Consider the following 14,868-nt stretch of genomic DNA (forward strand, 5'->3'; position numbering starts at 1 on the left):
AGTTCAAATTGATTGGCTGATTAATATGTGTTTTAATGTGCTTTAGTACAGTACAAAATGCTTTAGTACATTGAAAAGCATGCTTTAGTATAGTAAAAAGCATGCTTTAGTGCTTGATAAGCAGCTTTAATATAATTCTGATGACAGAAATGCCTATACTGTGCCTTATTCATTTATTTTAAAAGTTAACTTTCCATGATGTAAAGGGTCTTGCTTGTTAATAAAGAACTAGTTTGTTAAAACAAATCTTTGCATTCTTTATTTTGTAACTTTACAATATACAGACATTTGTTCTACCATTATTTTCTCTGTGAATGTGCAGAGTTCAGTTGTGCTTAGATATTTTTGTCTATTAAAAAAAAGTTATTCTTCATATGTTTATTTATTTTTTCCTGTCATGAAAAACTGTCATGAATACACTTTAAAGTGTCATGAAATAACACTGAATGATTTAAATGAACACTTTAAGAGTAAGGGAGCAACGCATGTTTAGTGTAAAAAAATACTCTTAATGGTGTTATGAAACAACACTCTAGGTGTTACATTTTTAACACTATTATGGAGTTAAAATATTAACACTATCCAAAGTGTTATTTTAATTCTAAACTGGTGAGAATTATATAAACTCTGGAAAAGTGTTAAATTTAACACTATGGGAGTTGAAATAACACTGACGTTTTTGCTGTGTACAGTAAAAATGCTTTGGTACAGTAAAAAACACTTTAGTACAGTAAAAAACATTCTTTAGTACAGAAAAAACGCTACAGTAAAGTAAAAAAACATGCTTTAGTACAGTAAAAAGCAGGCTTTAGTACAGTAAAATGCTTTGGTACAGTAAAAACATGCTTTAGTACAGTAAAAAGGCTTTGGTACAGTAAAAACATGCTTTAGTACAGAAACATGCTTTAGTACAGTAAAAAGCATACTTTAGTACAGTAAAGAGCATGCTTTAGTACTGTAAAAAGTAGAGGTCGACCGATTCATCAGATTTGCCGATTAATCGGCACCAATAGCTGATTGGTGGAACAATCGGCTATCGGCAAAAATCAATACCGATAGTTTTTCCGGTTTGTGTCCGTTGCGGGAGCAGCTGAGAAGGCTGCTGTCATTACACAGTAGCCACGAGAGCTCTGAGAAGGGTCTGCTGGCATTATATAGCGCGAGAGCGGCCTCTAGAGGACAAATGAAAAACTATCACTGTTTACATTAACACGTGAGGACACGTGAGGCTGCGCACTTCACTGAACGCTGCACAGAGCGCTGACACATCTGATGCACGTTTAAAACACCAACAGAGAAATGGTATGAATACAGAACACTTCAGTACATGTTGCCAAATCATTATAAAGTAATTGATTTGTTGACTAGACGCTTTAGCAGAGGAAGAAAAGCAGTATATGTACTTTGTCGTCGAGGCCGACAGGACGCTAATATTAGCAGCAACGGTTACCTCAGGAATTAAAACGATGTAACTGAGAAACTTTTTTTGATGTGAGAAACTGTATCATGCATCCAACAGAAATATAAACGCATTAGATGTCAATATGTTGTTATTTTGATAAGAAACCAGTTGTGTTCTAAAAAAGCGAACTGTTTGGATTTGTATGAAATGATAACACTTAATATAATACAATAATATTCAATTTGTAACATTAAGTAAGGTTAATAAATGCTGTAGACGTATTATTCATTGTTAGTTTTATCTGTTAACCTTTTTTATGCACTTTGAACTAACATGAATGATTAAGGTAGAATTGTATTGATCGAATATTAATACATGCTGTAAAATGTACATTACATAATGCATTTAGTTCATGTAAGCTAAATAAATACATCATTGTTAACAAATGGGATCTGCAGTCTGTTACCTGACATTTACACGTTTCTAGGTTATAGCTAAAGAAACATTTATTTGTAATATTTTAATGTTTTAGTTATTTACTGTAGAATTTTTTTTCTGTTAGAACTCATTTTAATATTTTAATATTTACATATTTAACACATTAACACAAATTTAACACATTTTCATGGTTCAGTACAGTTTTAATTTCTTGTAATAAAGGTTTTTTACCATTTTTTACTGGTTATTTTATGTATTATTATTATATTTTAATCTAGTATCTTTTTTAAAACTATCGGTCGATTAATCGGTTATCGGCAAGCAAGGTCCAACCTAGCTATCGGTATCGGTAAAATCCACTATCGGTCGACCTCTAGTAAAAAGCATACTTTAGTACAGTAAACAATTATTTGGTACAGTAAAAACATGCTTTAGTACAGTAAAAAGCATGGTTTAGTACAGTAAAAAACATGCTTTGGGATGTGTCCCGATCACAGCGTTTCCTGGAAGAGTTTGTTGTACTGCTGCCTGTCTGTGGACATGAGGCTCCGGAGACTGAACCAGAAATACCTCTGCGCCTGAGGGTTCCTCGGCCATTCCAGGATCGACTTCTTATACAGCCTCTTCCTCAGTTTGAGGTACTTGGAGCTGCAAGGCATTTTCTCCAAGAATATCAGGACGATAACATCGTTCCTTTCATCCATGAGTCGCTGGTGGGCCATGTAAAACGCTGTGCGAAAGCGGCCACTTTTGATGTAGCGTCCCGTCAGGATGAAAACAGTGCGTTTGCTTAACTGTATGCTCTGGGAGAGGTTTTCAACAAGGGGACAACCAGGAACCCAATCCCGCTCTTCCAGGCAAAGCTGCATTTTTGGATCGCCCTTGTCCTCCAGATGAAGACGGAGCTCCTGCATGACCCACTCATGAACGGCTGGATCCGTCGTATCGTAGGCCACGAAGGCATCGAATACGGTGCTATTGGAGGAAAGCCGGCGGTATCCCTTGAGTTTGGCCAAGCAAAAGTGGTAGATGTACCACACATCCCACAGGAAAAGATGGCTGGAGATGGTAAGCGTGAGGATGCTGAGAATCACAGAGCTCAGAAAGATGCATAGGATGATGGAGAGGGAGTTGTGTTGGCATGCCTGGACGTTTAGGAAAATTACACTCTGACCTTTTTGGGCACTTGGCGAAGAGCAGGTAACGTCCATCGCGAGTCGCGGGATATTCACGGATGTGCGATTAAGCCATCGGACAAACCACGTGGCGTTGCAAGAGCACACAAACCTGTTATTATTCAGGTATAGAGTCTCCAAATGGTCAACAACGTTTTCCGGGAAGCTCGATTCTTCGATGAACTGGATGCGGTTGTAACTGAGATCCAACTCTTTTAGGTTGAATGCATCCTTTAGAAAATCCCGAGGCAGTTTCGCAATGTTGTTCTTGTGTAGAACAAGCTTTTGGATTGATTTGGTGTAGTTCGTTAAGCACTTGGGTGGGTCCGTTAGGTGATTCCCACTGAGGTCTAACAGCTGTAGGTTTTTAACATGCACAAGACCCTCCCATTCAAAAGACTTCAACCTGTTGTTAGTGATGTAGAGTTCTGCAAGGGTGTCTGGAAGACCTTCGAAAACCTCATGTGGGATGAAGTTCAGGTTGTTTTGGGAAATATCGAGAGTCTTCAAGGCCATAAGTTTCTTGAAGTAGTTGACGTACCTCGTGTCGCCATCCCTCCACAACATATCAAGACGGTTGCCTTTAAACTCCAAATGTTCCAGAGTAAAACTCTCCATTTCGGTATTCGTGGATGTGGATATCTGGTTGTCGTTCATGATTAGTTTTCTTAGCTTAACCAGGCTCTTTGTAAAGTTCAACAAGTGAGTCAAACCCTCAGCTACGAAGAAATGGCTGTTACGGCTGATGTCCAGAACGACCAAGCTGCTCAGTTCCTGGAAAGCCGAAGAGTACATCAAATCCAGACGATTGTCGGAAAAGTCCAGGTATTGTAGATTCTTCAAATGGACAAACTCAGAGCCATTCAAACTCTGGCTCATGGCGTTCCCAGAGAGATTCAAACACCTCAGCTCACCAAGATCTAGAAATCTGGAATGAAGGAAAAATATGTTATTCCTACTAATATCCAAGGTTTTCCCAAAAGAGCTACATTCGTTGTTAAAAGGACTTGTAATCCAGAGTTCCTTGTCCTTGTATTTGCAGCTGCGTGCATATTCGTCATAGAGGAAGTAGTGGATATCCTTCACTTCTCTACTATGGTACTGGGCACCTTGCGACATTGGGGAACCGTAATAATTTTGCCTGTGGTTAGAAAGCGACGTTGTGTAATCTCCTTGAGAAGGCATTGAGATTTTGTTGTCAGACAGGTTGATGATTTGGAAGCTTTTCAGTTTCTTCAGGAGACTGAGGTTCGCTAACTTTATGAAGTTTGTGCCGAGATCAATGAACTCCAGGTTACTCAAGTCAATCAATGGATTGATGTCTTGCATTTTGAGTTCTTGGAACACATACCCTCTGATTCTGAGGACCTGCAGAGATGTAAGATTTCTGAATGATTTTGAAAGGTTGAGAGATGTAGGATACACCTGGAGCTCGAAATTAAAAGACAGATCTAACTCTTTTAGATAGGGCAACAACAGCGGAAAATCGGTGGATGTTATCTCCTTAGCCAGAAAGTTGCTCGAGAGGTCTAGAAGATTAAGTCTCGTCAGGTTTTGAAACCATTCTGAAGGTATGCTTGTCAAAGAGTTACTATGAAGGCGAAGAGTCTTTAGGTTGGTCAGCGTCTTGAAGGAGTAGGGATGTATCTGAAGGGGAGCATTATTTGGGCATGGGACGCATGGGAACGGTGCATTATAACAGCGTGGACAATTCCCACTCAAGTCCAGAGTTTCCAGCTCTGTCAGGTTGTGAAAGTCCTCTTCTGTTATGGTCTGAATGTTGTTGTTGTACAGGTACAGCTCTTTGAGGCTAGATGGGAGTTGGTTGGGCACATAGGACAAGTTGTTAGACTTCAGAGAAAGCAAAGTCATCTTGTTGAGCTGCACAAACGCATCCTTTTCAATGTAGTATGACTGGTTGCAGGGGTTTCGGAAGTAACAGTTCTGGCCGAGATAGAGTCGCTGGATATTAGTCAGTTCTGTCAGATTCTCCTTGAGAATTGAGTAAATACTGTTGACCTCGAGACTCAGGAGCACTATGTTGGGAGGAAGGCCCTTGGGAATGCTGGAAAGTTGGTTCCCATCCAGGTAAAGCGACCTGAGGTTCTTTAGCTTCCAGAAAGTACCGTTGTCAATCGTCACGCTTTGGGTGCAGACGCGATCTTTGGGTCCGACCTTAATCGGCACGCAATTGCACCGGAAGTCGATCTCGGTTATATTGTGCAGTTCGTGAAAGGAATCGTTCCTGATGTGGGGGATGTGGTTGATGGTTAGTGTCAGATTGGTGGTATTCATTGGGATTCCCAGAGGAACTTCGGTTAGGTCTCGTTCAGTGCAGTTGACGCTGACCTCCGTCCCGTTACTAGCCAGAGAAACATCACACTTCAGACTTTTTGGGTACCATTCAGCGGCATCCCGCAAAGACATGAGACCGGCAAAGATCACTAATATCCTCTCTGACGCCTGAAAGAGGAAGAGAGAAAACAGATTAGCGACAAGTTTTACAAGACAATACTAATTTCAGTCTTTCTGCTTCAAAATCTGATGTTACTTGCAATTTATTTTTAATTAATTTGGAAATGTATTACACTCAAAAAAAACCAAAAAAAAAAACAGGTTAAAAACAACCCATTCACTGGTTTAAAACCAGCAAATGGGGTTGTTTTGACCCAGCGATTGGGTTAAATGTTTGATTAAATCAACCCGATTGCTGGGTTTTTCCATTTTCTACCCAACTTGGGTTGTTTTGACCTAGCGATTGGGTTGTTTTAACCCAGTGAATGGGTTGTTTTAACCCAGCGATTGGGTTCTTTTAACCTAATGATTGGGATGTTTTAACCCAACGATTGGGTTGTTTTAACCCAGTGAGTGGGTTAAATGTTTGTTTAAATCAACCCAATTGCTGGGTGTATCCATTTTCAAACCAACTTGGGTTGTTTTAACCTAGCGATTGGGTTGTTTTAACCCAATGAATGGGTTGTTTTAACCCAGCGATTGGGTTCTTTTAACCTAATGATTGGGATGTTTTAACCCAACGATTGGGTTGTTTTAACCCAGTGAGTGGGTTAAATGTTTGTTTAAATCAACCCAATTGCTGGGTGTATCCATTTTCAAACCAACTTGGGTTGTTTTAACCTAGCGATTGGGTTGTTTTAACCCAGTGAATGGGTTAAATGTTTGCTGAAAAAACCCAATTGCTGGGTTTGTCCATTTTAAACCCAACTTGTTTTTTTTTTTAACCCAGCATTCTTTAGAGTGTTGAAAATTTCCAAATTAATTAAAAAGAAATGGCTAGTAACATCACATTTTGAAGTAGAAAAGCCAAACCAGGGACAGAAGTTGAGAATTAGCACTAGCTATAAACTCTATATGCTGCGCATCATTTGCAGTACTTGTATTGTAGCTATGTCTGCGTGCATTGTCCCGGTTAAATACATTTAAAAAAAAAAAAGAAATAGAAAGACTGAAATTAGTATTGTCTTGTAAAAGGGTTTTAGCCCAGTGGTCGGATTTAATGTTTGCTTAAAACAACCCAATCACTGGGTTAAAACAACCCAATTGCTGGGTTAGTCCATTTTCAACCCAACTTAGGTTGTTTTTAACCCAGCATTCTTTAGAGTGTAGAGTTTTCTTTTGAGTGTATGTTTTAAAATGTATATTTAAAATAAACTAAGAACAACACACACAACCACTCAGTAACTAAAATACAAATCCCCCCTCCCCCAATCAGTGCACAAAATGTAAAAAATAGAAAATAAATTTACATTAAAAATTATATATTTTAGGTATATATAAAGTCAAACCGAAAATTATTCAGACATTCATTAGTGTGTGCAGGACATTATAGTTCATTTCTGTAAGTGAGGAGAGCAAAATAAAGTAAACGATTACACGATGAAAAATCTTCATACAGTAAAATTGATAACAATTTGGTCCAGACACTTTGACCTGAGCATGTTTGGCTGAAGTGTTTGTTCTTTAATTGTGACCTTTGACTCACCAAAATTAAGCATTGCTTGGTCATTGGTCCACCTAAACTGGTATTATCTAATTGTGTTCAAAAATATAACAGCTGATTGGCTGATTATAATCCATCCCTTTCTATTGAAGTTATCTGGCATTATCAAGATGAGTTTGTTCAGTTTAACTTCTGAGTTCTGGTCATATTTTATTACCATTTCTAAACTACAGCCAAAAAACTGTGATAATAGGAGAACATGTTGAAGATTTGACTGTGTCTATATATATATATATATATATAAATTATATGTTTATGAAATGTTTATATGTCAAATAAAATATTTCATAAACATATAAGCTGTCATAAGTAACAAATACAAGAAAAATAGCTCTTGGAAAATATGGACGCCTCTATTAGACCCCTTGGGAATATGATCACTGTTTTAGAGCATCTTTGTTTTGACACATAATCATTATGCGAAAGAGCTGATAAATTAATATTGAATTACTCACCATCTTCATCAGACCTGGACTTGTTTTTGAGCTTCGAGGCTGGTTGTTCTGTTCTTTATCTGGCTTGTCGAGCTGTACAAGCCTGTGTTATTAGCACAACAGGTGTTACTGACCAATGTCAGACCACAAAAAAGTACAAACAAAAGTGAGAGTGATTATATTTAAACATGACTTCCCCTTTACCTCACAAACAACATTGTTCTAAATCTTTTCTGTTGTGATTCTGCAAGTGATTATTACTCATCGACTAACTCTCAGCACTGTAATGTATGAATTATATTTCATTGCATTACATTTCATTACAATTTTGTCAGTGAAATGCCCCCATAAAGAGGAATAACATTACTTTCCTCCTTTTTCTCAAGGGACGGGTTTCTGTACTAGAGATTAGGCAAAACAGTGTAAGGGGTTTGCACGAGTTCTGCTCAGATTTCTTCATAAATGAAAGCAAAACCGCACAGAAAGTGAAGCAATTATGAAATGATCAAAAATATTATCTGTCTTCTGCACATGAGGAGAGGAAGACAAATAGGAGAAGGAAGAATATTTCAAACTATGCAATTCACACACTATTTATACATGAATTACCTACAATTAGGAAATACAACGCCTCGTTAGGAAAAGAAAGACAGCACGAGATCAGTGTTCAAGCTGAAATATTTAATGAAGATGACTCAAATAAAATACATTACAATTGTCATTTAAAGTCAACATGAATCACGATTCATCCGTGCACGTTTTTTCCTTAATAAACAACAAATTTGTCAAAATGCTTCAGAAACGATTTATCCACCACTTTTCACAAGGGATAAAATCCTACAAATTTCAGCCAAAACGACGCTTCATGCTGACTTTAAATTATTTCAGTAAATGTTTGAATTAGCAAATAAAACATAATTAGAGTTTACAGAGTGTATCGTGGCTAAAATGTGAAAGTTATGCCGACTGAAATCAACACATGGAGCAGAAAGGATGCATCTATCAGGTGGTGTGGTTTATATTATAGATATATATCGCCTTTTAAAAATTCTATGCATTGTGGAATACTTCCATTTTACATATTACACAAAATATACACAAGCACTGTTATCACAGTGGATTGCAATGGCCAGATTATCTTGATGACAAATGTGATATATGGCTTTACTATGGCTAAATAAAAGCTGTGATTCTTGACATATGGCCATTGCTACAACAGCAAATGTAGTTTTGCTTTGGTCATCAAAATAACTTTCCAAAGCCTCCACGCAAAAAGAATATAAAGTGACTTCCTGAATCGATTCAACTCCGACTAGCACTTTGAAATGTCCTTCCGCTGCTTTAAAAAAACAATATCATCAGAGCAAAAAAGCCCCGCACATGCAGTCTTGAGAAATTGCACACAAATGTGGCTAAAATAGACGTATTAAGTGACCAGTGCAAGAGCAATGCACAGTTTGTGTGTCATCCAAAAGAGTAAAGAGATGGACTTGCCTTGTTCCAATGCTTGACATGAATGTGCTGACTTTAGTAACGTCCAAACGTCTGTCACTCACTTACACTTCAGAAGATTAAAGTCACCAAAAAATCCCTCAGTTTACTTTCTTAGTGCACTTTTGTTATAGAGTCCTGCAGGATGACGTATGTTTGTCGGCCAAAACCCAGAAACCAGTTGCATTTTAGCACTTCCAGTCCCATCGTCCTGAAATCTACTGTGCTAGAATATTCTCCATAATACATCTCATGAGAAAGATTGAGATTCAGATCATGGTTTGTTATAAGATCGTGATATGAAATTTTAGTCCAAACATCTAAAAATTCTTAAAACAAGAAGTATTTACTAGACAAGCAAAAGTAATTGTCTTGTTTTGGGGGAAAATAACTCTAAATGAAGAGAGTTTTTGCTTAAAATAAGATAAATAATCTGCCAATGGGGTGAGAAAAATAATCTTAATTCAAACAGAACACAAGATTTATTATTATTTTAAGCAAAAACTCTCTTAGTTTTGAGTTCTTTTTTTCCAGAACGACAATAATTTGTACTTGTCTAGTAAATGTTTCATAATGTAAGAATTTTTTGATATTTTGACTATAACAAGACAAAAATACTAAGTAAGAAAATCATTTTTTTCAGTGTAGCTCAAGATATTTTCATGTTTTATTCTATGACATAAAATACATCATTAAAACCTTCTTGTAATTTAAAGCTTTTACTTTAAGGTAATCTTTACGGTACTTTTACTCAAGGTACCCTGCCTTGAAAAAGTGTCTAAATGGGAGATGCTCCGATATGAATTTTCATATGAAGGCTTTTGTCGAAACGCCTCAATACTAAATTCCATTATTCTGTATCCCTTTCCACCGATACGCAAGAAAAAAACGCCAATAAAACGTCTGCACCAGCAAAATGTGAAAACCAAAAAAACCTACCACATGAAGAACTTGTTACCATAGCATGTCCCAATTCGTTACGGCCGGACGAGCCCCCATTTGTTATGACCGGTTATTAGAAAACGATGTTGACGTGAAATTAGTTGGTAAAAGAACATCCGCCCCAGCCGACAGATCACCAAAGACAAGTCTAAATTACACAAACAGTATACATTTATTTAACCCCTTAACTGTCACCTTTTATTTGATGGCCTTTTTTCATATCCTATATTTTAGTAATCATATATTAGGTATCATTCGAAAGCGTACACACTCAAAATTCATCATGTGAAAATATGAAAAATCGTACATTGCGTTACCATGGAAACGGTGCTCAAATTTCTTCTAGCAGGCTCCTCCCCCTAGTGGGCAGTGTCATGTTTCATATTACTTTATAATCAAAATCTTATCTAATCCTGGCAAAAACATATCATCGGAAAGGTCAGAGTCTCAAGGTTCCATATTTGGTGACTGTTTTGTGATGGAAGTGATATTTGGACAGAAATGTTCAGGAAAATGCAACAAAAAAAAACAATCAATGGAATGTGGATGACACCCAGTGGCTATTTTTGGTACTGCGCCTAAATAAAATCTCATGGGAACTTCAATTTTTGTGACTTCAACTTCAAATTTGGAACACAACTTGGTTAGACACATGGCTCTGAATTTATAGTAACTTTTGAGTCAATTTTTTTTAAAATATATATTGTATTAAAAAAAATTAGTACAGTATTTTTCCTTTACAGTTAATTTAAATGTCTAGGACTTTTTCATACTTTCATATTTTGAGGTTTAAATAATTTAAACTGAGGTTTATATTACAATGCATTCTTGAATTACAGCTATTTAAGTTTGGATAGTGCATTTTCATGTCTATTCTCAAAGGGGAGTGACAGTTAAGGGGTTAAGATGGAAAAAGTGACTAAAGGAGCAATGGCTCCAGGGTGCCAACATAACAAACAAAAGACACGTACAAATTACCTTATAGACAAAACAAAATTACAAAGAAACTTCCCTATCTCCCTAACAATAATCAAATCCCAAACCAATTTAAAATATATGGCAGGACACCCCTACGCTCCTAAAACATAAAATGAACCCAATTAAATCATCATAATCGATCAAACGAACAGTCAACTGAAGAATTTGGGATCTGTCAATGGAAGAAGGCATCCGGAGTGAATGAAGCTCCCCATCTTCGATAAGCTCCGCCCTTTTAAAGTGACACGTCAGTAGATCCGCCAATCAGACTCCTCCAAAAAACAGCCAATCCCTGAGTAATCATCTGAAGTGTCTCAGCGGAAGGAAATAATACATTATTTATCACCTTTTGTATATCGGACAAATTTTCTTATCGGCCCGATAACGTTAACATTAAAAATATAGCAGCAAGCAGCAATTATCGCGGGTCAAGCTTTTAAAGGCCTTTGAGCACAAGTGTGTAAAAATACATTACGTTTTATTGAGCAAGCATGTTACCACATAAATCAAGGAAGGAGAAGAGCATTTACAGCCAATTTACCATAGGAATTAAAGTTATAGCCCCACTTATGGTCTAATCTCCATAAACATTTGTATGCTTGTTTAGAATCATATGTCGCATGTTCTCACCAATTTTCAAGAAGTTTCGAGTTTTCACTTAGAAATGATATGCTTTTGGGTGGATTCGCCCATTTTCAATCCAACGTTCAATTATGATTTTTTTTGTTGATAATTATGCCCGTAGAGAGTCCCGAGAATGTGTTCCACAGGTTTTATATGAGGTTGAGCCAAACACCTATGACTGTTTTTTAAATGATTTCCAATGTTTAATGATGGACAGTGGCGGTCCTAGAGGCAAAGTTGCTCAGAATGAGGAGTTCTACCATGTGGTATGAATGCCGTTGGTGTGTGCCGAAAATCGCTTGGTCCCCGGAGGACGATTTCTTTTGTATTTCCCACAGGCCTCTAGGGCTGTGAGTCAAACAGTCCCAGCGAGTTTCGCTCTGATCTGCCTCCGTTAACCTTGTCTGACAACGGACCAAATTTCATTGGTCATCACCGGCCACATTTTTAAAGATGGGCAAATGTCCTCAAAAGAAGTCTTGGAAACCTGGACAAAGAAACTGCATGCCACTTTTCAAGTCAATCAGACCTAGGGTTGCATAGTTATATCCATTTTTTGTTATAGCGCCACCAAGTGGCCAGTCGCCATGTGCTTTTCCACACGACCACAGAATGAGCTCTTACATAGCCACACCAAGTTTGGTGAAAATATCTAATTCCGTTCACAAATTATAGCCATTTGAGTTAAAGTGGCTCCGCCCACCTTGCACAATTTGGCGGCCCTTAGAGACCGTGAATCGAAATTTTAACTTTTTTTTTGTGATAACTATTGACAATTAGACTGCAGAAAATCGTGTTGCACTGGTTTGGTTCCGATCGTGCTAAAAGAGTTCCAAATTTCAATGGATTCCAGCGATATGAGCCTTCGTCTAACAAGTTACAAGCAAATTTCACACTTTTGAGCGTGGTAGCGCCCCCGTCAGGCCGATTTGGGTGAGCTTTGGTGTCGTTATAGACAGTGTGAGTACTACCAGCCCTCAAAGTTTCTCTACGACTTACGGTTTGGTCTGCCCGATCTTTTTTAGGGGTGAATGCTGATCTTTGGAATAAGGTTTCAGCGCTACATCCGTTACTGATATGGTGCCGATATATTGTGCATCCCTATATTAAACTCATCTACTTACAAGTCGTTTAGCAGTTTATAATCACGCTCTTGCAAACTATTCTAACTCAAACATTCAAGGGAAACGTTTTTAAGTAAAGACTGAAATAGCCAATGAAGATTAATAAAGTCATGCGATAGTGATGTAGTTTGTTTATAGCCTACGTTCACTGCAAAAAACGCTCTTCTTACTCAGTATTTTTGTCTTGTTTCTAGTCCAAACATCTAACAATTCTTAAAACAAGAAGTATTTACTAGACAAGCAAAAGTAATTGTCTTGTTTTAGGAATGAATAACTCAAAATGAAGAGAGTTTTTGCTTAAAATAAGATAAATAATCTGCCAATGGGGTGAGAAAAATAATCTTAATTCAAACAGAAAACAAGATTATTTTTCTCACCAAAAACTCTCTTCATTTTGAGTTATTTTTCCCCAAAACAAGACAATAATTTGTACTTGTCTAGTAAATGTTTCTTAATGTAAGAATGTTTAGATATTTTGACTAGAAACAAGACAAAAATACTAAGTAAGAAAAGCATTTTTTGCAGTGTGTAGCTTTTTACTTCTGCCGATTGTATTCAGGCTTCAAAAGTTGTGTTCGTATGTGAACTAAATGTGTAAGCATCATAGGCTTTTGTTGGTCACAGAGATTCTTTTCTGAAGTAATCCCAAAGCCAATGGTAAAGCCATATTGGGTTTTTTATATGTCCAGGGAACCAATGGTGGTGCATTGCAAACGTACGGGTTTGCCTACAAAAATACAGCATCACTGCAGCGCTAACAATAAATCCCTTTTATTGTCCAGCTCAACCACCAGACTTCATCCTCGTACGTAATGCCCAGTCTTCGCAATCCAATAAAAAAACACAAAATGTCACGTTATGGAAGTAAAATGAGTTTCGTGTTGACTTTAAGAATGGCAGGGTTTAATCAGCTCCGTCCAGAGTCGACTGGTTGATTATGACCATCTACATACTTGAAGCAGTTTCCATAAAAAGTGTCAATGCTCCCTGAGCCAATAGTTGTCTTATTAAGATTCGCTTTCTGCCTCCCTGAGGCAACCAGAGCCGGGGTCGTTTGAGGCCAAGTGCAAGAAGAAACAGGGAAGAATTCAAGACCTCCGATCACCTCTGGTTTGGCACATAGGAAACTGTGCTATGGATGAATATGGACGTATCGTGAGAGTAGAAGACGATTCTTCGGTTTTACCTCCATCTGCAGCATGCTAGACTGGGGGAGAAAAAAGAGAGGGATAAATTAGTTGGCCGGTATTATGTCTCGTAATTTCATGCTTATGAATCTCCAGCTTATCCTGATTTAGCACGATAATGTAATGACGTCCGTTATAAGCCTGTGATATTTGAGAAACGGTCTACGCAAGGCTTAATGGAATTATAATTAGGAAAATGACGTCCCACTTCCATGATTTAAAGGTCATTTGCATTGGTAGTGCAACATATAGTACTGCAAAAGCAAATATTAAAATATATTGTTTGTCTTAAGTATTCAGTATTATCCCTACTGACTTCGTAAGGAAAGCCCAATCTATTCAGTGCAAAAAATGCTTTTCTTACTCATTTGAGAAAAATAATCTTGTTTTCTGTTTGAATTAAGATTATTTTTCTCACCCCATTGGCAGATTATTTATCTTATTTTAAGCAAAAACTCTCTTCATTTTGAGTTATTTTCCCCAAAACAAGACAATTACTTTTGCTTGTCTAGTAAATACTTCTTGTTTTAAGAATTTTTAGATGTTTGGACTAGAAACAAGACAAAAATACTGAGTAAGAAGAGCATTTGCAGTGTGAATTTAATTTCCTACCGTCTGGACCTACTGGCAACAGGTATAAACATTAATTTATGTTTTCCTTGTTAAATTCTGGTATGGGAGGAGTTGTAGGGAGTAGGTAGACTTTTGGGCTGCTGTGGTCTTGTCTTGTGTTGTTTTTTAGGTGTTTTTTAACACATACAGTGTGCTGGTCTGGTTGCAAAGCAAATTGCCCTTTGGGGACATAAACAAATAAAGTGAAAGTATTCACCCCCCTTTAATATGACACTCCTTCTGCTTGCCTTCTGGTTGTAAGTCACATAACTAGTTAAGTTGCTTTCGTGTAGTCAAGGACTTTCTATTGATTGTAGCATAAGTGAGTCAGCACTGTGGAAGACCATGAAGAAAAGAAAAAACGCCAAGCAGGGCCACAAAAAAGTAATTGCAAAGCTCCAGGCAGGGGAGGATTTCCATGTTATTGAGCTTCCCTTGGAGTA

General features: G+C 37.4%; 2 protein-coding genes across 4 annotated transcripts in view; both read right to left on the reverse strand.

Annotated features, from left to right (window-relative positions):
- Positions 1-2,067: 2,067 nt before the first annotated feature.
- Positions 2,068-7,601, reverse strand: tlr7 (toll-like receptor 7). The gene is made up of 2 exons (XM_067444710.1): positions 7,489-7,601; positions 2,068-5,478 (listed from the first exon to the last, which is right to left on the reverse strand). The coding sequence occupies exons 1-2, from the start codon at positions 7,495-7,497 to the stop codon at positions 2,332-2,334; spliced, it is 3,156 nt and encodes a 1,051-aa protein (XP_067300811.1). The 5' UTR covers positions 7,498-7,601; the 3' UTR covers positions 2,068-2,331.
- A 5,278-nt stretch (positions 7,602-12,879) lies between these two features.
- frmpd4 (FERM and PDZ domain containing 4) overlaps positions 12,880-14,868 on the reverse strand; it is a 92,677-nt gene continuing 90,688 nt past the window's right edge. For 2 of the 3 annotated variants that reach the window (XM_067444714.1, XM_067444715.1), the window contains exon 17: positions 12,880-13,833. In XM_067444714.1, coding sequence (XP_067300815.1) covers positions 13,829-13,833 — 5 coding nt within the window. In that variant the 3' untranslated portion in view covers positions 12,880-13,828. The remainder of the gene's footprint in view (positions 13,834-14,868) is intronic. The other variant, XM_067444716.1, reaches the window with a different exon arrangement.

This window comes from Pseudorasbora parva, chromosome 5 (genome assembly GCF_024679245.1).
Source record: "Pseudorasbora parva isolate DD20220531a chromosome 5, ASM2467924v1, whole genome shotgun sequence".
Lineage (NCBI taxonomy): Eukaryota > Metazoa > Chordata > Actinopteri > Cypriniformes > Gobionidae > Pseudorasbora > Pseudorasbora parva.